The sequence below is a fragment of the Pelophylax lessonae genome (genome assembly GCF_965119305.1).
Source record: "Pelophylax lessonae genome assembly, chromosome: 1".
In the NCBI taxonomy this organism is placed as follows: Eukaryota; Metazoa; Chordata; class Amphibia; order Anura; family Ranidae; genus Pelophylax; species Pelophylax lessonae.
In genome coordinates, this window is record NC_138768.1 from 855,727,731 (window position 1) to 855,753,415 (window position 25,685).

Here is a 25,685-nt window from a genome sequence, read left to right on the forward strand (position 1 = left end):
TATCGCAGTCCCGTTAAAAATCTGATCGCCGCCATTACTAAAAAAAAAAAAAAAAAAAGACAAATCTTTCCCCTAGTTTGAAGACGCGATAACTTTTGCGCAAACCAATCAAAATACGCATATTGGGTTTTTTTTTTTTACCATAAATATGTAACAGAATACAAATTGGAATAAAATGATGAAAAAATTGTGTTTTTTTCTAAATTGTTGGACGTTTTTTGTTTATACCACAAAAATAAAGAGGTGATCATAATACCACTAACAGAAAACTCTAGATTTGTGGGGGGGAATAAAAAAAAAAAAAAGACATCAATTTTATTTGGGTACAGCGTCGCACGACCGTGCAATTGTCAGTTAGGCTCGGTTTCCACTAGTGCGACTTGCACATGTCAAGTCGCACAGCAAGTCAAAACCCATTGTTTTCAATGGGGCCCGTTTCCACTGCCGCGGCTTCAGTTGCCGCGACCTCAAAAGTAAATCGTGCACTACTTTTGAGCGCGACTTCCCTCTATATATGAGGGACAAGTCTAACTGAAGCCGCGGTTTACTTTTGCTACGAAGTCGTGCTAGAAGTAGCACAACTTCGTAGCCGCACTAGTGGAAACCGAGGCTTACAGTAACGCAGTGCCGTATAGCAAAGAATGACCTGGTCAGGAAGGGGAGTAAACATTCCGGAGGTGAAGTGGTTATGCACTATATCTTCATGATTAAAGAATTCCACGCTTTCTCCTAACCAAGCTTAACCACTTGCCTACAGTGCACTTTCACCCCCTTCCTGCCCAGACCGATTTTCAGCTTTCAGCGCTCTCACACTTTGACTGAGAATTACTCAGTCATGCAACACTGTACTCATACAAAAATTGTGTCCTTTTTTTCACACAAATAGAGCTTTTGATGGTATTTGATCAATACTGGGTTTTTTATTTTTTGTGCTATAAATAAAAAAAGACTGAAAATATCGTTAAAAAAAGCATTTTTCTTTGTTTCGGTCATAAAATTTTGCAAATTAGTCATTTTTCTTCACAAATTTTGGCCAAAATTTATACTGCTACTTATCTTTGGTAAATAACCCAAGTAAGTGTATATTATTTGGTCTTTGTGAAAGTTATAGAGTCCACAAGTTATGGTGCTATTCATTGAAAATTGATCACACTTGATCACACCTGATGTACTGAAGGCCTATCTCATTTCTTGAGACACTAAAAGGTCAGGAAAGTACAAATACCCCCCAAATGACCCCTTTTTGGAAAGTAGACATTCCAAGGTATTTAATAAGGGGCATGATGAGTTTTTTGAAGTTGTAATTTTTTCCCACAATGCTTTGCAAAATGAAGATTTATTTTTTTTTATTTTTATTTTTTACAAATTGCCGTATTAACAGGTTATTTCTCTCACACAGCACATGTATACTTGCAACTACACCCCAAAACACATTCTACTACTCCTCCTGAGTATGGCGATACCACATGTGTGAGACTTTTTCACAGCCTGGCCACATACAGAGGCCTAACATCCAAGTAGCAGCGTCCGGCATTCTAGGAGCACAAATTACACATATCATTTCCTGACAACCTATCGTACTTTTGAAGGCCCTGGAGCACCAGGACAATGGAAACCCCCATAAAATGACCCCATTTTGGAAAGCAAACAGCCCAACGTATAATTTTTGAGGCATAATGAGTCTTTTGAATATGTCATTTTTTTTCCACAAGTTTTTGGAAAATGTGGAAAGAAAATGAAAACACATTTTTTTTTACACAAAGCTGTCCATTTATGCAATATTTCTAACACATCGCATGTACATAGCAAAACTTGCACCCCAAAATACATTCTGCTATTCCTCCTGAGTATGGCGATACCACATGTGTAACACTTTTTCACAGCCTGGCCACATACAGACGCCTCACATCCAAGTAGCGCTTTACACAAAGTTGTCCATTTATCCACTTTAAGACTGGGCCTATTTTTGACACTTGGTGTTTACAAGCTAAAATAATTTTTTTTGCTAGAAAACTACTTTGAACCCCCAAACATTATATATTTTTTTTAGCAGAGACCCTAGAGAATAAAATGGAGATCGTTGCAATATTTTTTATCACACCATATTTGCGCAGCAGTCTTCCAAATGCGATTTTTTTGAAAAAAATTCACTTTTTTGAACTAAAAAAATAAGAAAACAGTAAATTTAGCCCAATTTTTTTCCATAATGTGAAAGATAATGTTACGCCGAGTAATTAGATACCCAATATGTCATGCTTCAAAATTGCGCATGCTCACAGAATGGCGCCAAACATTGGTACTTAAAAATCCCCATAGGCAACATTTTAAAAATTTCTGCAGGTTACTAGCTTAGAGTTACAGAGGAGGTCTAGGGCTCAAATTATTGTACTCGCTCTAACGATCGCGGCGATACCTCACATGTATGGTTTGAACACTGTTTACATGTGTGGGCGGGACTTGCGTATGCGTTTGCTTCTGCGCGCGAGCTAACGGGGACAGGGCGCTTTAATTTTTTTTTTTTTTTTTCCTATTTATTTTATTTATTATTTTTTTATTTTTACACAAAAAAAATGTTTTGATCATTTTTATTCCTATTACAAGGAATGTAAACATCCCTTGTAATAGAAATAGGCATGACAGGTCCTCTTTATTGTGAGATCTGGGGTCAAAAAGACCTCACACCTCACAACTACACTAAAAAAGCAAAAAAAAAAAAAATTGTTGAAAGAGGAAAAAAAAAAAAGCAAAAAAAAAAAGCGGCCCTTTAAACCGGTTGCTAGGCAACGTCTTTTGACGTAGCTCCGGTCCTCCAAGACCATAGAGTTGAGTGAGGGCCATCTTGCCCTCACTCGACTTCCTGTCTCTGAGGATCCGGGACCGGATAGTTTTCCCCGCTGCCGGCGGGTCCGGTAAGCTGGGAAAACGTCTGGGACGCGGCAGGAGGGGGGGGGGGGTCACCTCTTCCCCTGCACCGCAAGGGTAATTCCGCGGCGAATCCGCCACTGGGACCACCCTTATCTGAAAGCCGACCGCCCGCCGTTTCAAAAAATACCGGGGTTATGGCAGCTATCTGCTGCCATAACCCCAGTATTTAGCTTTTAATGGCCGACGCATATAGTTGTTAGGCGGTCAGTAAGTGATTGCATGTATATGGCAAACAGGTGACGATGACTGACGGGGTGACAGGTGACGATGACTGATGGGGTGACAGGTGACGATGACTGATGGGGTGACAGGTGACGATGACTGATGGGGTGACAGGTGACGATGACTGATGGGGTGACAGGTGACGATGATTGAGGTGGTGACAGGTGATGATGATTGATGAGGTGACAGGTGACGATGATTGATGAGGTGACAGGTGACGATGATTGATGGGGTGACAAGTGACGATGATTGATGGGGTGACAAGTGACGATCACTGATGGGGTGTCAAGTGACGATGACTGATGGGGTGACAGGTGACGGTGATTGATGGGGTGACAGGTGACGGGCGATGGTCACTGATGGGTGACAGGTGACGGGCGATGGTGCACGGCGGTACTGATGGCAGTCTCTGGTGACCGGTGAACTTTAGGCTACGTTCACATGTGAGCGTAGCGATCACGGGCAGAATCACTGCGATTCTGCCCGTGATCCAGAAATCATTGCAAATTGCGGGACGCCTGTGCGTTGCCCGTGATTTGCAATAGCACCCCAAATGCTGTGTGATGTTGCTGCGATTTCCGCCTGCCGAATCGCAGTAACATCGCGCAAACAACGCATGACGCTCCAAAGAAACTCTTGTACCTTTTTTGGGCGTCATGCGATGTTTGTGCGATGTTACCGCGATTCGGCAGGCGGAAATGGCGGCAACATCGCACAGCGTTTGGGGTGCTATTGCAAATCAGGGGCAACGCACAGGCGTCCAGCGATTTGCAATGATTTACGGATCGCGGGCAGAATCGCGGTGATTCTGCCTGCGATCGCTGCGCTCACATGTGAACGTTATGGGTGACAATTTCTGGGCACTGATGAGGTGACTGTTGGGTGACAGGTGACATTGGAGGGGGCTGAGGACTTTGTGGGGACATTTATTAGTGTGATTTTTACTTTGTGACATGTGTACAGAGCAGTAACTCACTATTTCTAGCTCTTCTCCCCTCACACTGGAAACTGTATGAGGGGAGAAGAGCTAGTAACACTGAGTTACTGCTCTTTGTTTACATTTTGTGATCGGCTGTGAATGGATTCACAGCCGATCACATAGTAAACAGTCACTGTCAGTGACTGTTTACTACCGCCGGTGACAGCTGTGTTCCTACGGAACACAGTGCCACCGACATGACCGCGCTGCGCGCTCCCGATCGCGCGGTCATCTGGTGGGCGCCTTCATTGTGATGGGCTGTGTCATTGGAACACAGCCGATCACGTGGGAAACAGCCACGCCCATTGGCTGTTTCCCCCCTGCCGGTGACGGGGGTGTCCCGGGGACACCCCGACACCGGCAGTGCAGGGCGGCGCGCACGCGATATGACGGCGGCCCAGGATAATGGTCGCTCCGCTCCGCCGTCATATGACGGCGGGCGGGCGGCAAGCGGTTAAAGGGATTGTAAAGGCAGAAGGTGCATTCTATGCATGAAGATAAAAACCTTCTGTGTGTGGCAGTCCCCCCTAATACTTATATGAGCCACATCTTTATCCAGCGATGCTGCAGGAGTTTCTCAGCTAACTAGGACTCCCCTCCTCATTGGCTGAGACAGCAGTGTGATGCAAAAAGGCTCCCGCTGCTGTCAAAGTCAGTCAGCCAGCCAGTTAAGAGAGAGAGGGGGTGGGGCCAGGTCGCCGCTCCATGTCTAAATGGACACAGGAAGCTGTGACTCGGCTTGGGTGCCCCCATAGCAAGCTGCTTTCTATGGGGGCACTCAACTGGAGGGAGGGGCCAGGAGCACCGAAGAGGGACCCGAGAAGAGGAAGATGCGGGCTGCTGTGTGCAAAACCAACTGCAGAGAGGAGGAAAGTATAACAGGTTTGTTTCTTTTTTTTTTTTTTTTTTAAAACAAGACTTTACAATCACGTTAAACCTGCTGCCACCTCCTTCTAAATTTTATTCTAACTACCCTATAGAACAGGGGTGGGGAACCTCCGGCCCGCGCGATCCTTCTGTCCGGCCCCCCGTGCCGCTGTGTCAGAAGGAGCCGATGGCTCCGTTCTGACACTGTGAATTCTCTGAAAAGGGTGGACCCGAAGCGCAGAGCAGTGCGCCTCGAGCCCGCCCATTTGCTACTGTCTCACGGATCCGCCTCCTCCTTGGCCAATGTCATTGGCCGAGGAGGAGGCGGGAGGCGGGACCCGTGAGGACTCGAAGAGAGGAAGCCGCCCGCCGCTAGAACAGGTAAGTCAAGTGCACTGGGACTTGGCACGCTGTTCACTCTGCATTGTGGTCAGTCACTGGAATTGAAAGGGGGGGCACGCTCTGGGCACTCCGCATTGAAAGGGGGGGCACGCTCTGGGCACTCCGCATTGAAAGGGGGGGCACGCTCTGGGCACTCCGCATTGAAAGGGGGGGCACGCTCTGGGCACTCCGCATTGAAAGGGGGGGCACGCTCTGGGCACTCCGCATTGAAAGGGGGGGCACGCTCTGGGCACTCCGCATTGAAAGGGGGGGCACGCTCTGGGCACTCCGCATTGAAAGGGGGGGGCACGCTCTGGGCACTCCGCATTGAAAGGGGGGGGCACGCTCTGGGCACTCCGCATTGAAAGGGGGGGCACGCTCTGGGCACTCCGCATTGAAAGGGGGGGCACGCTCTGGGCACTCCGCATTGAAAGGGGGGGCACGCTCTGGGCACTCCGCATTGAAAGGGGGGGCACGCTCTGGGCACTCCGCATTGAAAGGGGGGGCACGCTCTGGGCACTCCGCATTGAAAGGGGGGGCACGCTCTGGGCACTCCGCATTGAAAGGGGGGGCACGCTCTGGGCACTCCGCATTGAAAGGGGGGGCACGCTGTGGGCACTCCGCATTGAAAGGGGGGGCACGCTGTGGTCACTCCGCATTGAAAGGGGGGCACGCTGTGGTCACTCCGCATTGAAAGGGGGGCACGCTGTGGTCACTCCGCATTGAAAGGGGGGCACGCTGTGGTCACTCCGCATTGAAAGGGGGGCACGCTGTGGTCAGTCCGCATTGAAAGGGGGGCACGCTGTGGTCACCCCAGAGGGGTTGATGTACAAAAACTGAGGGCCCAACCCAGAGGGGTTGATGTACAAAAACTGAGGGCCCAACCCAGAGGGGTTGATGTACAAAAACTGAGGGCCCAACCCAGAGGGGTTGATGTACAAAAACTGAGGGCCCAACCCAGAGGGGTTGATGTACAAAAACTGAGGGCCCAACCCAGAGGGGTTGATGTACAAAAACTGAGGGCCCAACCCAGAGGGGTTGATGTACAAAAACTGAGGGCCCAGTAGAAACCTGGAAGCCGATTGGTTTCTATGCAGAGTTGCACCAGATTTTGAGCTCCCCAGTTTTAGCAAATCAACCCCAGGGTGTCAAAGACGACAGAAAAGTGCCAGCATGAGATAAGAAGTAAAAAGGACTTTTTGGGTACCCTGGACTAAAATGACCATTCGACCCCTTGCAGTGGGGGAGGAGGTGGATTCCTTGCGAATGGTCGCTTTGGGCTTAGTTTGATGACAAGTCTGAGATTAGTTATTCACTGACTGGTTCAATTCCTTCTGCCCTACATTGGACTTCCTTCTGGCCTTCATTGGACTTCCTTCTGGCCTTCATTGGACCGGCTTTAATCACTTGCCGACCGCCCGCTGCAGATATACTTCGGCAGGCTGGCTGGCTGGGCGAACCACTATACCTATACAGCGGTTCGCAGGAGCGCGCCCGCCCCCATTAGGCAGCGAGGAAGCCAATCCACGGGGGGCCAGTGGCCGCGATTGCCACAGGCACCCTCGATCGCTCCCCGTGGAGAGAGAATGACGGACTGCTGTTGTAAACACAGCAGACCGCTGTTCTCTCTGGAATGAACACAGCGCTCCCGTGTTCCTCTTATTTAGGATCACAGGTCTCTGTGTTGATTCCACAAGTCCCTCCCCCATGCAGTTAGAAAACACCCCCCTAGGCTCACGCTTAACCCTTTGATCGCCTCTGGGTTAACCCCTTCCCTGCCAGTGTCATTATTACAGTAACAGTGCATATTTTTAGCACTCATTACGGTAGTAATGTCACTGGTACCCCCAAAAGTGTCAAAAATGTCAGTGAGGGGTCCGATCTGTCCGCCGCAATGTCGCAGTCCCGCTAAAAATCGCTGGCCGCCATTACTAGTGAAAAAAAAATTAACAATGACAAATCTTTCCCCTAGTTTGTAGACGCGATAACTTTTGTGCAAACTAATCAAATTCCGCTTATTGAGATTTTTTTTTACTAAAAATATATGTAGCAGAATACAAAATTGGCCTAAAAGGATGAAAAAATTAGATTTTTAATTTTTTTTTTTTTTATTGAGAATGTTATATAGCAGAAAGTGTCATTCTTTTTTTTGTTTATAGCACCGGGGGGGAAAAAAAAAAAAAAAAAAAAAAAAAATCGCACAGGTGATCAAATCCCACCAAAAGAAAGTTCTATTTGTGGGGAAAAAAAAAGGACAACAATTTTATTTGGGTACAGCGTCGCACGACAGCGCAATTATCAGTTAAAGTAATGCAGTGCCAAATCACAAAAAATGTCCTGGTCATTAAGGGGGCAAATCCTTCCGGTCCAGAAGTTGTTAAAGGATCAATGCACTTATCTTCTTTTCCCATTTATACTGACCCAAGTAACCCACCCTGCATACTTACCTGGATCCAAGGTCCAGTGCTGCAAGCCTCACTGTTCTGGAACCTACAAATTACACCCCCGTTGACTTTTATGGGACTGTGTCCCAGGGCTGGAGACGCCAGGAGGCAGCCCCAGAGCAGTCTATGGGGAATGCACAGGCTTGGCAAGGGTGTAAGCAAACACCAGATGCCACAAGTGTCAGATCCAGGCAACTATGCATCTGTGAAGGGGGGGGGGGCCAGATTACTTTTAGAGTCAGTGAAAAAACGGGCAAACAGTCCACTTTGTTTAAAGCCGTATTTAACCAAAAAGCAAACATGTATTATCTTGTAGCTTACTAATTCTTAAAAGTGATGACTGCTTTCATTTTTTTAGGCTTTCTTCTATTTTCATCTGCTGATCCAGCCAGTAAGTCTGTTTTTCAGCAGAACAAGCTCTCCAGCAGAATATTTGAGTTTACAAGGGTGGGACAAACCATTTATTACTCACAGGAGCAGGGCCATCTTTAATATTGATTGGACCCTGGGCAAACCTTTTCTTGGGCGCTTTCGAATCCACTTATCAATTATTTGCAGGCAGCGAGGGTTTAAGGGGAAGCTGTCTTGGGCCCTACAACAATGACTGGGCGCAGGGCAGCTGCCCCTTTTGCCCTTTGTTAAAGATGGTCCTGCACAGGGGTGCTTACATATGTAAAAAAAAAAAAAAAAGAAAAACTATTGCAGCCATCACATCTAATGATTGGGAATAGAATACATTTTTGGTTTTAGGTTTATTACCGCGTTGAAACAGAACTTATTCTTTAAGCTAGTTTTGCATTCCCATAAACTTGCATGGGAATGCAAAAACCACTTTAGGTAAACAAAAGCCCACTGAAACTGGTCCTAAAAACAGCCAACGCATTTACTAAAAGGAAGTTCGCCAAGTCTTAGCTGGTTTCTTGTTGGAGACAATAGAAGTGCGAAGAAATCTCTTTGACCATTGAAGTGTGAACCAGTGTCCCAATTAGAATATTTCTTCTTTATTCCTGTTCAACAGCCAACTGTAAAATTTTTATTTTCTATCACTTATTATCCAGGTGACAGTGGTGCCAGGCAATTTCTGGAGCAGGTAAGCAGAGAGACTCCCCATTTCTCTGACAGGTTTACTTAAAGCTGTGCCAGGAAACATCTCTAGCAATATGAAGGGCCAAGAGAACCTTCAGACTCTCAATCAATGGACGGCCATCCAAATTTCCGGACCCAGAAGAATGGACGGCCGCCCAAACCTCAAGAGCCCCACAGAATGCACGGCCGCCCAAACCTCCAGAGCCCCAAAGAATGGACGGCCGCCCAAACCTCCAGAGCCCCACAGAATGGACGGCCGCCCAAACCTCCAGAGCCCCACAGAATGGACGGCCGCCCAAACCTCCAGAGCCCCACAGAATGGACGGCCGCCCAAACCTCCAGAGCCCCACAGAATGGACGGCCGCCCAAACCTCAAGAGCCCCACAGAATGCACGGCCGCCCAAACCTCAAGAGCCCCACAGAATGCACGGCCGCCCAAACCTCCAGAGCCCCAAAGAATGGACGGCCGCCCAAACCTCCAGAGCCCCACAGAATGGACGGCCGCCCAAACCTCCAGAGCCCCACAGAATGGACGGCCGCCCAAACCTCCAGAGCCCCACAGAATGGGCAGCTGCCCAAACCTCTGAATACCCAACAAATGCCCATTCATGCAGCTATCTGGACCCCCAAAGAATGGACCTTTACCCAAACATCCAGACCAACAAATGTCAATTAATTCGGCTATCAAGGGAAGAAAAATCATAACTACTAGACTTCTGGACTGTTAAAGGTTTAAATGGAGAAGGGCCAGTTCACCTAAATGTGAAATCTTGGTTACATACATGAAGCCTCATTGGAGTTCAGTCTTTGGCATCCTATGTCACAATAGTTCAAAAGCTCTCTATCATAATTCCAAACCCTGCTTCAGCCTACCTGAAAGAATGTGGGTGTTCCTGCCCACCTTGGGGTGTTCTAGCTTCTCTTATAATGTTAAATAAAAATAAAGCAGGTAAGGTATACACATAATAGGCACAGTAGATGTGCAGAGCCAGTAAATCAGATATCTCATCAATAAAGACCAAGAGATAGACAAGAAACCTTTAAGTGGTTTAGACTTAATTTGACTCAAATTTTTAGCCTTAAAAAATTAAATATCCTACCCAAGTGCAGAAAAAGATGCCAGCTATTACCTTCATTAGTCTGAAATGTCTCTTCCATGCCCCTCACTAATTTAGTTTGTTACTGGGGCTTGACTTTTTCTATTGCCAAGCTCAGGGGTCTCCAAACTTTCGAAACAAAGGGCCAGTTTACTGCCCTTCAAACATTAGGGGGCGCCGGGCAGTGGCCAGTGGGAGTAAAAAAAATGACATAGGTTTGGTGGTCAGTGGGAGTAAAAAATTACATCATTCGTGTTCAGAGGAAGAAATAGTGTCCCAGCATCGGTGTTCAGTGGAAGGAATAGTGCCCCAAGGGCTAAATAAAGGCAAGAAAGGGCCACTTCCGGCCTACGGGCTGCAATTTGGAGACCCCTGGCCAAGTTCCACCGATTACCATCACTCTGTCCAGTTCTACTTGGCACCCCCTTTACTCTTGCTAACTGTGTGAGCTGACCTTCTGTGCCCTGACCTCTCTGAAGTGGTCCCCCCCTCCTGGGCAGACCCCCTGGCAAGCCCCCTGGTACTCACGGACACGGTCCTTCCCAGGTGACTCTGCACACAGCTCCACGTCAGCTCTCCAGGATCCTCAAGGCTCAGCTCCGCACTTGGCTCACCAGGCCGACTGACCGCGACCACTTACCTCAGACAGCAGGAGGAGAGACAGCAGTCACCCTCCTCCCGGGACTCTGCTTCCCGCCAAGACACCCCGTCACATGTGCCCTCAGCTTTTATGGTCAATCCCAGTATGCACTGGCTGGGGCTCCTCTATTGGATACAGTGGGGACACTCCCTCAGACCAAGTGGATCACCCATGGACACATGCAACAGGCAAAACTAACAATCCTGCTCCCTGATAAGCAGAAGAGCCAAAACAATGCTTTTATTCTAGCACCTATCTATCTAGGAGGGTGCTACACTTGGATCAATACAAGTATGCCTATGCCATACCGGTAGAATCCCTTTGGAAGCTGGAAACCTGAGATCAGTGCTGCCCCGCTGCAGAGTAACCATAGGCAGTCACTTGTGCAGCACAGATGCCATTTACAGAACCTTCTCAATTAATGCAAATGTCAGATTAGAAGGTGTGGCAATCGTGATGTCATAAACCCCCTCCCGCCTCATCCAATCAGAGTACATTTTGCATTCATCAAAAAAAAAAAAAAATGCAAAGCGCCCTGTGAATGGCACCTGTGACAAACAAGCAAAACCTTTGTGGTTAATATGCAACCACTCGGCACAGGACCCAGAAGGCGGCAAGTCTACACTGATTTCCAGCTGCTGCAGGGATTCCACAGATATGGGAAATGCACACTTAAAGTGATTGTAAACCACTAACTTGTAAAACAATCCATTCAGTTTAAAATATAAATGAAAGGGAAAACATTTGTGTATAGATATAACGTTATAAAACACTTTTCCCCAACATTCCCTCTGTTTTCAGCTGCATAAGAGCTGGGGGAGGAGAAACCGCAGTACACTGATCTTCCCAGTGAATGGCTGTGCGGGGGGGGGGCAGCACACAGTTCCCAGCATAGCTAGAAAACTGATCACGCTGTGCTCTCCTGCTTAGTGTGGTCTGTTTTCAATTGGAAAGCAGAGGGACTGGCAGGAACACCAGGGATTTCACACAAAGGAAGCAATACAAAGAGCAGGAGACTTTCTTATACAAGTACATGGTACAGCAGCCACACATCAGGAATATGAAATGATGGGTTTACATATTCTTTAAATTGGTCTAAGCTGGACCAATTTAACTATGCAATAAAATCCGTACCTGGAATTCTGTTGTAACCACTTCAATACTGGGCACTTTAACCCCCTTTCCTGCCCAGGCCCTGTCTGTACCATGTGACCACTTTGACCAATCACAGCTAGCAACACAATTGTACACAATGAATGGCGTGCAAGGAAGCTATCCATGGTTTACAATGGTCATGTGATCTGCTGTGATTAATAAGAGCAATCACATGGTACCAGCAGAAAGCTGGAGAAAAAGGGCTCCTCTAAGTGCAGTATCTCACGTTTTATTGCAGGATAAGAGATTAAGTTGAGGTCTGACGAAGGAGCCGCACATGCTCCGAAACCTGCAACCTGCCATCCACCCGCCTCATCGGATACCGGCTGCCTGCGTCTCTGCGTAGTTACTAGGAGCCCTAATGCCGCGTAGAGAACGCCCACATAGGAAGCAGAGTTCCAGACGTCCGCTCATCTGAGCAGTGGCTCCCTTGATTCCGGAAGGCATCTCGGGACTACCTCAGCTCTTCTTTTTATCTGCATTGGCTTACATTTCTGTTTTTAATCACTTATCCTGCAATAAAAGAGATACTGCTCTTAGAGGTGCCTTGTTTCTCCTTCAACTTTCTGCAGAGCTGCTTCTCCTCTCAAGTGCTACCCAATAAAGGAAAAGGAATTGGCAGCACTCCAGGTGGAGTCAAAATCCAGATTTATTGACTGGACATCCAAATATGACAATGGTGACAAGGTTACCTTGTCACCATTGTCATATTTGAATGTCCAGTCAATAAATCTGGATTTTGACTCCACCTGGAGTGCTGCCAATTCCTTTTCCTTTATCAAGTTTTCACGGAGGCGAGCCGGGGCATGCACTGGTGTGAGTCATCAGGCAATTACACCACCTTGAGCAGTGAGTTCTTGTCTCTTCAATTTCAAGTGCTACCCAGGTGTAGGGATCAACATGCTGTCTGCCTAGATCCATGGAAGCGCCCACACATATTTTCTCTTTACATGGTACCAGCAGCAGCCCGATACAATGATCTGTCATGGGCTGTGTCCAGTAGAGCGTGTGCAAGGCATGTTCCAAGGGGGCGTCATGTGACGTCCACCTGGGATGGTCTCACCCAGCCTATTGTCAAACGACAGCTGGGCGGGACCTTCATTCCGGGTGGACATCAAAGCCATCCATTGTTTAGAATTGTCATGTGATCTGCGGTGATTGGTCAGAGCAGTCACATGGTACCGGTAGCAACCTGGTACAGTGATCTGTCATGGGTTGTGCTTGGTAGAGTGCGCGTGAGGCGTGTTCCCGGAGGACGTCATGATGGCCACCTGGGATGAAAGTCCTGCCCAGTTGTCATTTGAGGAGGTACAGGTGAAGTCACCGTCTCCTGGGGAAGCTGGGTGCTTGCAAATCCCATGAGAATGACCCTGTAAAATGGGCTGGAGACAGCAGCAGGGAATAAGGACAATGTATATTTTTTTGTAGAAAGCAATTTTCAATGGTTTTTAAAACTTTTGTATTTGGAGGTGTAGGCTGTGATTAAGAGAACTATTGAAATGAAAGGTACACTTTTTTACCATTTGCCGACCGCTCACTGGCGCTCTACTTCGGCAAAGTGGCTCGTTCCCGTCCAGCGACGTAGACCTACGTCGCTGGACTTCTCCCCTTGTGGGTGGCGCATGCGCGCCGCCAGAGGCTCGCTCCTACTGTATTCAGTCGCAGCGGGAGTCGGGCCAGGGGAGGAGCGGCGTTGATCACCGCTGCTCTTCCCCGATCGGGGAATCGAGTTTGGAGATCCGCCCGCTTGTGTAAACAAAGCGGGCGGATCTCCTAAGTGACAGACAGTGACAGATTGCAGGGTTCAGCATAGCTGAACCTGCGATCTGTCCCTGTGTCACTCAGTCCCCTCCCCACACACGTTAGTAAGCACCAGGCATACATTAACCCCTCCCTCTCCAATAAAATGAACCCCTTCCCTGCCAGTGTCATTTTTACAGTGACAGTGCATATTTATAGCACTGATTACTGTAGTAATGTCACTGGTACCCCCAAAAGTGTCAGAAATGTCAGTCAAGGCTCCGATCTGTCCGTCGCAATGTCGCAGTCCCGAAAAAAAATAAAATAAAATCGCAGATCGCCGCCATTACTTGTTAAAAAAAAAAAAAAAAAAAAAAAAAAAACACACCAAAAATGACAGAAATCTTTCCCTTAGTTAGTAAACGCAATAACTTTTTGCGCAAACCAATCAAAATACGCTTATTGTGATTTTTTTTACCAAACATAGGTAGCAGAAAACAAATTGGCCAAAAATTTAAAAAAAATTAGATTTTTACATTTTTTTTGGGGGGGGAATTTCATAAAAAAATGTGAATAGTTATTTTTTTCAAAATTCACGCTCTTTTTTGTTTATAGCGCAAAGTAAAAATCGCACAGGTGATCAGATACCACCAAAAAAAAGCTCTGTTTGTGGGAAAAAAAGGACGTAAATTTAGTTTGGGTACGGCATCGCACGACCGCGCAATTGTCAGTTAAAGTTGCACAGTGCCGAATCGCAAAAAGTGGCCTGGACGTTAGACAGCAAAATAATCCTCCGGTGGTAAAGTGGTTAAGCAGCACTTCGCTTTAAAAATGGGGGGGGGGGGGGACTGACCCTTTCATTTTCAGGCAAACATGTTAAAACACAGTAAACCGCCACATTAAACCACTCACTCACATCAAGTTTCTCCAATTAACCCGCCACCAAAAGCATTCATTTTTAAATCTCTTGGATTTCTCACCTGGTCTTTAGAGGCATAAAAGGATTTTCAGCTGTCTGTGTCTCCTGAGGCAGAACCACAGGTGTTGGCGACGTCACACCACTTGCAGCAGGAGAGTGGATATACGACAAAGTTGTAATGTGGGAGTTTGTGGTTGTGGTGACCCCGGAAGCTGTAGAGCACTGGATCGGAGAGGGGAAGTTTGAGGATTTAGGGTTTGGGGCAGCTATAAAGGAAGGAGTAGAGAAAGCCAGGGGTTGGTTGCCATGCACATAAGGAGCTCTTACATCAGCAGTTACGACATCAGATGAGAGCTCTGGGATAGCCCTTGCGTGAAGATCTTTGAAGCTGAAGCCTTCGTGTAGAGAAGATTCAGAACTTTGAATTTCTGTAGAGTGGTCAACAAATGGGTTCTTGGGACTTAAAGGGGCTTTATCAGTAGGCGTAAAGGGATTTCCAGGAGATGGTAAACTTTTTAGGTCACTTTGGGCCAACTGGTCAGAGTCTGTTTTCCAAAAGTCTTCATTCTTAAAGTCTACAATGATATCTGCTGACCAAGAGGAATGTTGGCTCAGTAAAGCACTAGGATGACTTTCTTCTACTAATATTTTTTCACTAGACTCAAGTGTATTTGAAATTTCACTTGGTGGTGGGCTAGGAGATTCTATTAAGTGGCTTATTAAATCTTTATTTTTACCATTGTTTGGCTCAGTTCTGCATTCTATAATCTGGTTAATGAGCTTATTGGATTCCAAGGAAACATTGACATTCTGCATGTCCGTTGTTGGCTCTGCCATGCTGGACGGTACTTGTTCCTCCAAGGCAGACCAAAACAAAACATCAGATTGGCTGTGTTTTTTAGACACACTTGTTTCTTCTGTCCTGTTCCCTTTTTGTTTCTTTGGCAAAGACATTGGCTTTTGGAAGATAAAGTCCTCATTATCCTGTTTGTCATCACCCAACGTTGAGAGCAATTCAAATGGACCACGCTTAATTATCTCCAATTTGTTTGAATTTTCTTGAAGACTTGAGGAGTCTAGTGAGACATCGGAAAGGCAAGTCCTGAACTGCTCTGCCGCAGAGGTGTCATTTACGTCTAACAGGTGTTCCCCATTAGCGGCACCCAGCTTTGGAAGTTCATTATTTCCTTCTCCTAAATTAGTCAAAGGGCCCTCAGTGGTGGCTTGGGTGTGCTCAGTTATAGAATCTAACACTGGGCTTCTGATCTCAATTACAGGCCAACAGGCCACTGGAGAGTGTGTGTGTTTGCTATCCCCCATGTTTTGCTCAAGCTCACGTTCCTCTGGGCTCTTTGTTTGTTTTCCACTGGTGTCCTGAAAGCTTGTTTGTTTGCAATTATCTACATCAGACTCAATGGGTTCAAAGGCAGGTGGCGACGTACGCTGTGGGGGCTTGGGTGGTGCCAAGGACCCTATATCTGCACTTATGGCCTGTTCTTTAATTAACTCATTAGCTCTGTTTTCGACTGGTGCCTTTTCATTAGTAACAAGTTCCGGAGAAAGGTCTTCACCTACCCTAACAAAGTTATGTTCTATCAAAGCCTGCTGCCTGGGTTGGATAGCAGCCTTTACCTCGTCAATAATGACGTCAGTACTGTCCCTCAGCTCATGTGCACTTTCAGCTATGGGTTTCATAGTAGAAGAGTAAATTCTAGAAGGGGAGCTGTTTGGACGCACTGAACTTTGAGACGTGTCTTCTGAATTAACCTTGTTTTGTTCTTTAATCAGAATTGGCGAGACCGAAGCTACTTTGTTTTCCGTTTGGCTGGTTCCTACATATTTAAATTTTATTGGACTGGGTTTAGAAATTGGTGCTGCTATGCTAGGATATTGCCTCTGATCTGCAGTCAGATCACTAGTGAATGTTCGAATTAGAGCAGACTGATAGGGGGGAATTAAAACAGACTCACAGGGGGGAATTAGAGTAGACTCACAGGGGGGAATTAGAGCAGACTCATAGGGGGGAATGTATGACGTAGGAACTATAGGAGAGGGGCTTCCTGCAAAAGGGATTTCATCTGTCTTTTTCCGGCCATTTTCTGTACGGTCTGACCAAAAAGGTCCTTCTAAACTTGGCCTATTCAAGTGATTCTCCTCGCCATAATCTTGCCTAATCTCGGGTGCATGGACACCAAAAAATGAAAGTGATGAATTATTTTCAGAGTCGCCAATGAAGTGTTCTTTGGTTTCTGGTGATTTTTGCAGTCGGCTTGAAGCAAATGCATCAAATTGTTCCTCCCATTCCGAAACAGTTTCTGGAGATGCTGAAGAACCATTGACGTCAAAAGTTTCCACCGAGTCTATTCGCTTTTGGTACAAGGATAACGTCTGATCTTCTGCAGGTGGAAAGAAGGCTGGTGGACTGTGTTCCTCCACAAGAGTAGAGCCCCTTTCAGCAGCTTCTGAGGTAGCATTAGGCCCAGAGGGGAAACTAGAGAAAAAGTGAGTAGGTGAAGAAGTATTTAGTAACTGGTCAGAGAGGGAATCCACAAAGAAAGGGTTGTTCTGTAGTGAGCTGAGAAATGGGTTGCTGGCAGAAAGGCTCCCTTGGACACCACTAAGAGAATCTCTACTGATGTTAGTTCTAGGTAATACAAAAGCTGCTACTACAGGGGAAGCTGGGGCAGGAAGGCAAGGGGTGAAGGGGGAAGAAGCAAAGGAGCTGGTTTCTACCAGAGGAGACACATCCAGTCTGTGGAGGAAGACAAAACGATCCTCCATGTTAGTGACAAACATCAACACAGGCTACATAATAAAAAAACGCACACACGCTGCTAGCGCTCTACGTCTTTCAAGGGGTGTGGGGGCTGTGTGACCTGGACCTACTTGGGTGAGGGGACATGTGCATAAAAATAAATGCTACAAACAAAATCATTTTTCAAAACAAAAACATTAAAATCATCAGGAAACCAAAAGCAGTACATATGGCATAGAAAGTGAACACATTGGCATTCTACAAAGCTATAAAAACGTGTTGGGCAGTATCGTCTGGGGTGAGGTGTCTGGGTCAGTTCAAATACTCAGCTAATCGGGGCATCATCCTAGATATGTATAGAAATTAGGTAAAGTAAAAGATTGGGACTTTAAATATACTACTGCTAATATATAGATATATATTTTTTTTCTATTTTTTTAATATATTATATATATATATATATATATATATATATATATATATAATCACAAACAGGTCCACAGAGTACCTCCAACATGTGCAATTTTCCCTGGTTACAAAGTGAAATGGGGCCCTGACACTTCCCACTCTGCAGCAATTTTTTGAGAGGTCTGCAGCCACCCTAGGAGTCTGAACCTCCTATGGTGGCGTTACAAATTTCAACCTGCACATTTACCACCTAAAAGCCCACCTCCCATGTCCTCCCTTCAGAGGTCTTTAGGCTGGTAATATAAGGTGCAGGGTCCTCTTCACTGCCTCCCTGGGGTGGGTGGTTCTAAAGGGCACAATGGTGGCACTGTTCCAAGCAGGGTTGCTGTTAGAAATCACGGGGGCCCCATACAGCCTACCCGACAGGGCTACCCTGGCTAAAAGTGACCGTGGACATAGATTTATCAGTCCCTTTCTCTGCAACCTCTGCTGCACAGATGAATGCATAGGAAGCGCTCTGAGGCTTCTTGCTCATTCACAAACTAAAGCATAGTAAATGCAGTTTACTATGCTTCAGCAATGAATGGAAATAGTGATTGGTACCAACTTCTAACTGTGTTCAATCAGGAAAGGAAGGGGCCAGAAAATTACATATTTACAGGACCCTTCCCCTGCGTTCCATCCTGAAACATCCCCCTGCATGCCTGTAGCAGCTGCCAGCGGGAGAGGAGGGAAGAAATAGAATGGGGGGGGGGCGGCGGACAGCAGATGGAAGTGGCACATGTGCTGGAATCAATTCCCCTGCAGTGCAGCCGGAGGAAAAAGAGAAGGATGAGAAGCTGGCAGCGCTGCAGGGGGAGGCAGAAGTGGATTGGTGTCTGTATGAAGACAGAACAGCCAGCCCTTCAGTCCCTCTTTTGAACTGATGGGGCCTAGACCCAGTACAGGAGGGCTGGCTGTACTGCCTTATCAGTGGCCCTGCTTCCAAGGGGTGGTTGTACGATGCCCTGCCCTTACAGCACGTCTGCAGTCTTCTAGGTTGAAGGATGATGCGCGTCCTTCAACCCAAAGACAAAAGGGCACCTAGTAATGGAAGGTACAGTGCCTTAAATATTTTCCACATTTTGTAATGGTACAACCAAAAACATAAATGTATTTTATTATTTTTTGTGATAGACCAACACAAAAGTGTCACGTAGTGGAAGGAAAATGATTTATGGTTTTTCAATTTTTTACAAATAAATATCTGAAAAGTGTGGCGTGCATTTGTATTCACCCCCCTTTACTCTGATACCCCTTAACTAAAATCTAGTGCAATCAACGGCCTTCAGAAGTCACCCAATTAGTAAATAGAGTCCTCCTGTGTGTAATTTAATTCCAGTATAAATACAGCTGTTCTGTGAAGCCCTCAGGTTTTATTTTTAGAGAACCTTAGTAAAGGCCAAGGAACACACCAGACAGGTCAGGGATGAAGTTGTGGAGAAGTGTGAAGCAGGGATAGACTATAAAAAAAATATCCCAAGCTTTGAACATCTCACGGAGCGCTGTTCAATCCATCATCCGAAAATGGAAAGAGTATGGCACAACTGCAAACCTACCAAGACATGGCCGTCCACCTAAACTGACAGGCCGGGCAAGGAGAGCATTCATCAGAGAAGCAGCCAAGAGGCCCATGGGAACTCTGGAGGAGCTGCAGAGATCCACAGCTCAGGTGGGAGAATCTGTCCACAGGACAACTATTAGTCGTGTTCTCCACAATCTTGCCACTCTTCCATAAAGGCCTGAAGAAAGTCACAAGTTGTCTCCTTTGCAGTTTGCAAGAAGCCATGTAAGGGACACATCAAACATGTGGAAGATGGTGCTCTGTCAGATGAGACCAAAATTGAACTTGCCTAAAAGCAAAGCGCCATGTGTGGCGAACAACTAACTGCACATCATTCTGAACACACCATCACCATGAAACATGGTGGGGGCAGCATCATGTTGTGGGGATGCTTTTCTTCAGCAGGGACAGGGAAGCTGGTCAGAGTTGATGGGAAGATGGATGGAGCCAAATACAGGGCAATCCTAGAAGAAAACCTGTTAAGAATCTGCAAAAAAGAAATGAGACTGGGGCGTAGGTTCTCCTTCCAGCAGGACAACGACCCTAAACATACAGCCAGAGCTACAATGGAATGGTTTACATCAAAGCATATTCATGTGTAAGAATGGCCCAGTCAAAGTCCAGACCTAAATCCAAGTGAGAATCTGTGGCAAGACTTTGCTGTTCACAGACGCTCTCCATCCAATCTGACAGAGCTTGAGCTATTCTGCAAAGAAGAATGGGCAAAAATGTCCCTCTCTAGATGTGCAAAGCTGGTAGAGACATCCCCAAAAAGACTTGCAGCTGTAATTGCAGTGAAAGGGTTCTACAAAGTATTGACTCAGGGTGGTGAATACCAATGCACGCCACACTTTCCACATACGGTATTTGTAAAAAAAATTGAAAACTTATTTATAATTTTCCTTCCACTTCGCAATTATGTACCACTTTGTGTTGGTCTATCACATATGTAGCAGGTTTTCCAGGCATTGGGCCTGATGTGGGTCTGCCATTGTTACTGGTTACCTCTTCAGCCCATGTGAGCTGTGACCCTGGGTGTGAGAACCGAGACATTGACAACTCCGCCATCTTGGTTTTTGTGGTTTTATTGTAATAAAGGGGATGGGAGAAGGGAATGAGTGGGATACTACTTTAGGCTCAACTAAATACAATTCGGGACTTTATCGGGAAAATGTCTGTTAACGCCGCCTTGACGCCAGCCAGCGCTCACTGATGCTTAGAACACACTGTATCTTGACAGAAGTGCTGAATCCTCGACCCTGGGTCCAGAAGACTCAGGACTGTGGAGTATTGGATTACTGACACTGCTGCACTGCAAAGTCACTGACCGCTCTCTCCAGCCTGGCACTGGCTTGAGGTAGCTTGCTGTGAATTACTGCATAGCTGCAACTCTCAACTGGTACTCTGCACATTTCAGGGCCCAAACCGCAGGCACCCCCTTTACACTTTTAGCTCTTCAGGGTCCACTGATTATGTACCCCCTTTGCTACTTCAGGGTCCTCAACCTATGTACCCCCTTTACAGCTAGCTGACACTGGAACCCAGAACCTCCTCCGGAGTGGCCTCCTCTAACACTTCAGGCAGAACCCCAGTGGCAATCCTCAGTACTCACGACCTGTGTAGGCTTTCCTGGGACTGGACCCCTCTCGCTCTCCGCTGGTTCTCGGCACATCGGATCCCCTCAGCTCAACTCAGCACTCTCTGGATTCCCGAGCGACACCCCGAGACATCCACCTTCCTCAGACAGGAGGAGAGACAGCCGTTCTCTCTCTCCTGGGACTCTGCTCCCGCCAAAGACGACGGGTCACGTGCTTCCCCCAAACTTATACCCACTCCCAGAATCTTTTGCAGCCTAATCTGCCTTCTGGGGTAGGTACAAGCTTGAATGTGTCCCCTGATTGGGCTTCCTCCACTGCCCTATGAGAAGCCTCTCACGGGAGCCAGTCGGGAGACTTCCCCCTTCAGCAGGCACACCTGGAAACCATGACACCCTGACCAAAAGAAACATGGCCCTGCTATTAAGCAGACAAGGCCCACTATACATTTATCTAGCACCTACCTGTAGGGTGCTACACATAAAATCCCAATAAAATACATTTACGTTTTTGGTTGTAACATGACAAAATGTGGAAAATTTCAAGTGGTGTGAGTACTTTTTCAAGCACTGTAATTATTGCAAGTGACAACACTGTAGAGCAGGGATTCCCAAACTACGGCCCTGCAGCTGTTGCAGAACTACACATCCCACGAGGCATTGTAAAACTCTGACATTCACAGACATTACTAGGCATGATGGGAATTGTAGTTCCTGAACAACTGCATGGCCGTAGTTTGGGAATCCCTGCTGTAGAGTATGAGAGTCATGCAGTCAAAGCCCCTTTTTTTCTTAATATTTTATTTACCTAAAAATTTTATGGTTCATCTTGGGTCACTTCCAACAAAAAGCACACGCAACTTTTTTTAGTGCCTTATGTAACGCATTCAAAAATGCTTTAACAACCCATGTTACTGTTGGAAGTAGTGCACATCAATGGGCTTTGTAATGCAAAACTGTGGGAACCTCTAGGTAAGATTTTGGCGCCATTAGGCACTATATACAAATTTCTTACCCAGATCTTTTTTTTTTTTTTAACCACTTGCCTTCTGTGCACTTAAACACCCTTCCCATCCAGGCCAATTTTCAGCTTTCAGCGCTGTCACACTTTGAATGACAATTGCGCGGTCATGCTACACTGTACCCATATGAAATTTTTATCATTTTTTTCACACAAATAGAGCTTTCTTTTGGTGGTATTTAATCATCTCTGGGTTTTTTATTTTTTACAAAAAAAAAGAAAAAAGACAGAAAATTTTGAAAAAAAAAAAAAAAAGTTTCTTATTTTCTGCGAGTAAATTTTGAAAATAACTTTTTCTCCCTCACTGATGTGCGCTGATGAGGCGGCACTGATGGGCACTGATGAGGCGGCACTGATGGGCACTGATGAGGTGGCACTTATGGGCACTGATGAGGTGGCACTTATGGGCACTGATGAGGTGGCACTTATGGGCACTGATGAGGTGGCACTTATGGGCACTGATGAGGTGGCACTTATGGGCACTGATGAGGTGGCACTTATGGGCACTGATGAGGAGGTACTGATAGGCGGCACTGATAGGCGGCACTGATAGGCGGCACTGATAGGCGGCACTGATAGGCGGCACTGCTGGGCACTGAGAGGTGGCACTGCTGGGCACTGAGAGGTGGCACTGATGGACACTAACGGGTGGCACTGATGGACACTGACGGGTGGCACTGATGGGCAGCACCATCAGTGCCCACACTCAGTGCCCATAGTGCTGCCAGTCAGTGCTCATCAGTGCCTAGATGAGCAGGCACTGACTGGCAGCACTATGGGCACTGATTGTGGGCATTGATGGGGGCACTGTGGGCACTGATGGGGGGGCAATGTGTGTGTTTTTTTTACCTTCAGTAATCAGGGCACTGGTGATCAGTGCCCTGATTACATGTCTCTGTGTCCCCAGCGGCTGTCGGCTCCCCCTCCTTCCTCACACTGCAGTCTCTGTGTGAGGAAGGAGCGCCGGCGATGAGAGATGATCTCATATGTTTACATATGAGATCATCTCTCATTGGACGGCTTGATCACGTGGTGAATGGCCACTGAGATTGGCCATTCACCACGATCTGTGATCGGCCGTGTCCAAGGGACACGGCCGACACAGATTCTCCCCGCTGCGCGCTCGCAGGAGCGGGCGGGGGGTGTGTCACTGGAGGCCGTTTAAAAACGGCCTCCCGAAAATTCGAGTCCGCGCTGCAGCCGTATATAGGCTGTAGCGCGGATGTGAGGAGGTTAAATCCGTTACAAACAGTGAAAAATAGATCTGGGTTAACATTATGATTCAGCTGGATATCATTACAGTTTAGCAGCCTCAAGAGAACACCAGCTAAAAACCAGAGGAAGCAGAATTCAGCCATTACGACACATCCTATGAAAGATTTATGTAACGATTGTGTAAAATCAGCGTGGTGACATTTGCTCAGAGACAACGGCGAGGTAATCATCTAGAAAATAGGATTTCGTACTTGGACTTAAACCATCAAGCTGATTTTAAAGGAATCTAACCCACCTTTTCAAAGGATTTTATTTTGGTCATTTAACCTCCTTGGCAGTATTCCCGAGTGTGGCTCGGGGGTTCATTTTCAGTACCAAAAGCGGTAACCCCGAGTCACACCCGGGATTACCCCAGAATGTTACTCACCTTCCCTGTGATCCCCCTCCAGTCTCCCTGCTGTCCTTCCCGCCGTCCTTACAGTATCTCCCCGCTCTGTGCACGGCCGATTGCCGGCACTTGCCTTCCGGTTCCTTTCCCTGCGAGCGTTGTGTTGTTCTGATGTCTCTTTCTGGCACATCGCTCCGTTGAAAATTCTGAAGAATCATTTGATATTCTTCCCAAATTCCACAAGCGATGCGCCAGAAAGAGACATCAGAGTCGTCGCTGTCCTCACTTTCCGCACCGGATGAAGAATTTTCCCACCAATCGCTATCGCTCAGTTCGTCAAGTAACTCCGTTTCGCTGTCTTCCAGTTCGTCTAAAAGCGCTTTTGCAGAAAAAGAACGCTTTTTGGACGCCATGGTCGTTCATTTTCCAGGCACAAAGCACTGGAAAAGCACAGGCAGGGCACTGGAAAGGTCACCAGGTGAAATCCTGTGGTGAAATGGGATGATACAGTGTAATCCTTTAGGATCACAGCTTTGTATCATCTCATTTGGTGTATTTACATTTTTTTAAATTTGCCGCCGGTTCCACCCCCTGCGTCGCAACGCTCACAGGGAAGGGAACCAGAAGACCGGTGCCGGCATCGGCTGAGCACAGAGCGGGAGGACAGCGGGAGGACGGTGGGGAATCGCAGAGGAAGGGGAGTTTTCAAATTAAAACAGATTTCCATGCAAAACAATGTACCGCTTTTTGCACAGAAATCCTGACATAATCAGACCACCAGGGAGGTTAAAGTGTGAATATTAAATGACCCCAGCCACGAGGTATGCAGATTTCTACATTCTTGTTCTGGGTCAGGGACTCCCAACAGCATGCAAACAGGCAACAAGCATCATCAGAAGCCTCCATATTTCTCAGGAGAGGAACCTTCCATGACGGTTTCTTTGCAGATCATGCAGGGCTTTCTAATGAGAAAGTCCAGCACTGGACTCCTTTTCTACTATGAACTACAAAAAAAAAAAAAAAAAACACTGGTCCAAATCTTCTAGTTATTCTGCAAGATGAGGGGGGTACATCTCTCTTTGGATAGGTTCAGCTGTGTCTGCATTGCTGACTATATCAGATAGCAGGACATACAATTATACAGGCCATTCACAGCATAGTACAATCCTACAACTGCAGCCTCTTGTTCGGGTAGCTGCCACATCAGGGCTCTCTACTGGTGTCAAGCAACGTAAATCTACACAGCAAGCAAGGTTTTATGCAGATCTGGGCAGTTACACGTTGTGTGTGGGAGACTAGGGTTAATTTACTAAAACCGGAGAGGGCAAAATCTGGTGCAGCTGTGCACAGTAGCCAATCAGCATTCACCTGCAGCTTGTTCAATTAAGCTTTGGCAAAAGAAAAAAAAAAAAAAAAAAACCTGGAAGCTACATAGTTGCATAGCAGTTGAGGTTGAATAAAGACAAAAGTCAGGGGCTGACTGGCAACTTTCAGCCCAGGGGGCAAGTACAAACCAGAGACCCATGGTAAAGTAGCTCAGCCCCCCTCCCACTCTCCTCTTCCCGTCCTCCTCCTGACCCCCATTCCAGGCTGAAGCCCTGTTCCAATCTGGGTTCCCAACCTGGCCAGCAGGGACGGTTGGGGGGAGCTGGGACAGCTCGGTTGGGGCTGCCTGGGGGAGGAGAGTCTCCAGTTGGGCATAGAACCGGCCTCTGCTCAGACACAGCTTACACCATCCATCCTGGGGGGGGGGGGGGGGGGGTGACCTGCGCTCTGTCCTTGTCTTTATCCCGCACTCAGTAGGTCAGCTTTGGGGACTACTTACTTCTCTTCCCCCAGGAATCCTTTAAGCATGTCTGTGGCAGAAGCGGTGCAGCCTTTTTATGGAGCATCAGAGTGGCCCAGGGTGTAATTGCCCCCCTGCCCCAGTCCTCCCCTGACAACAGTCCTTCCAGTTCAACCTGCACAGGTGTGTGTCAGTGACTTGATCCATTTCCTATAACCCTGAATGTTGTGATCTGTGAGATGCACGTCCAAGATTATTTTAAAAGTAGCCATACTCCCCGCTGTTACCACCAATTGTGAAAGAGGTCCACATTCTCACCACCCTTACAGTGAAAAGCCCCTTACGCAGCTTAACCACTTCCTGCCCGCCCTATAGGCAATTGACGGCGGGAATGTGGTTGTATTATCCTGACCGGACGTCATATGACGGCGGCAGGATAATAGAGCTCTGGGCGCCCCCC

General features: G+C 47.0%; 1 protein-coding gene across 1 annotated transcript in view; it reads right to left on the reverse strand.

Annotated features, from left to right (window-relative positions):
- The window catches only part of LOC309569660 (uncharacterized protein), a 123,509-nt gene that overhangs the window by 19,463 nt on the left and 78,361 nt on the right, over positions 1–25,685 (reverse strand). Inside the window, exon 4 of the mRNA XM_082275598.1 lies at positions 14,517–16,946. Within this exon, the coding sequence (XP_082131724.1) occupies positions 14,517–16,946 (2,430 nt within the window). The remainder of the gene's footprint in view (positions 1–14,516; positions 16,947–25,685) is intronic.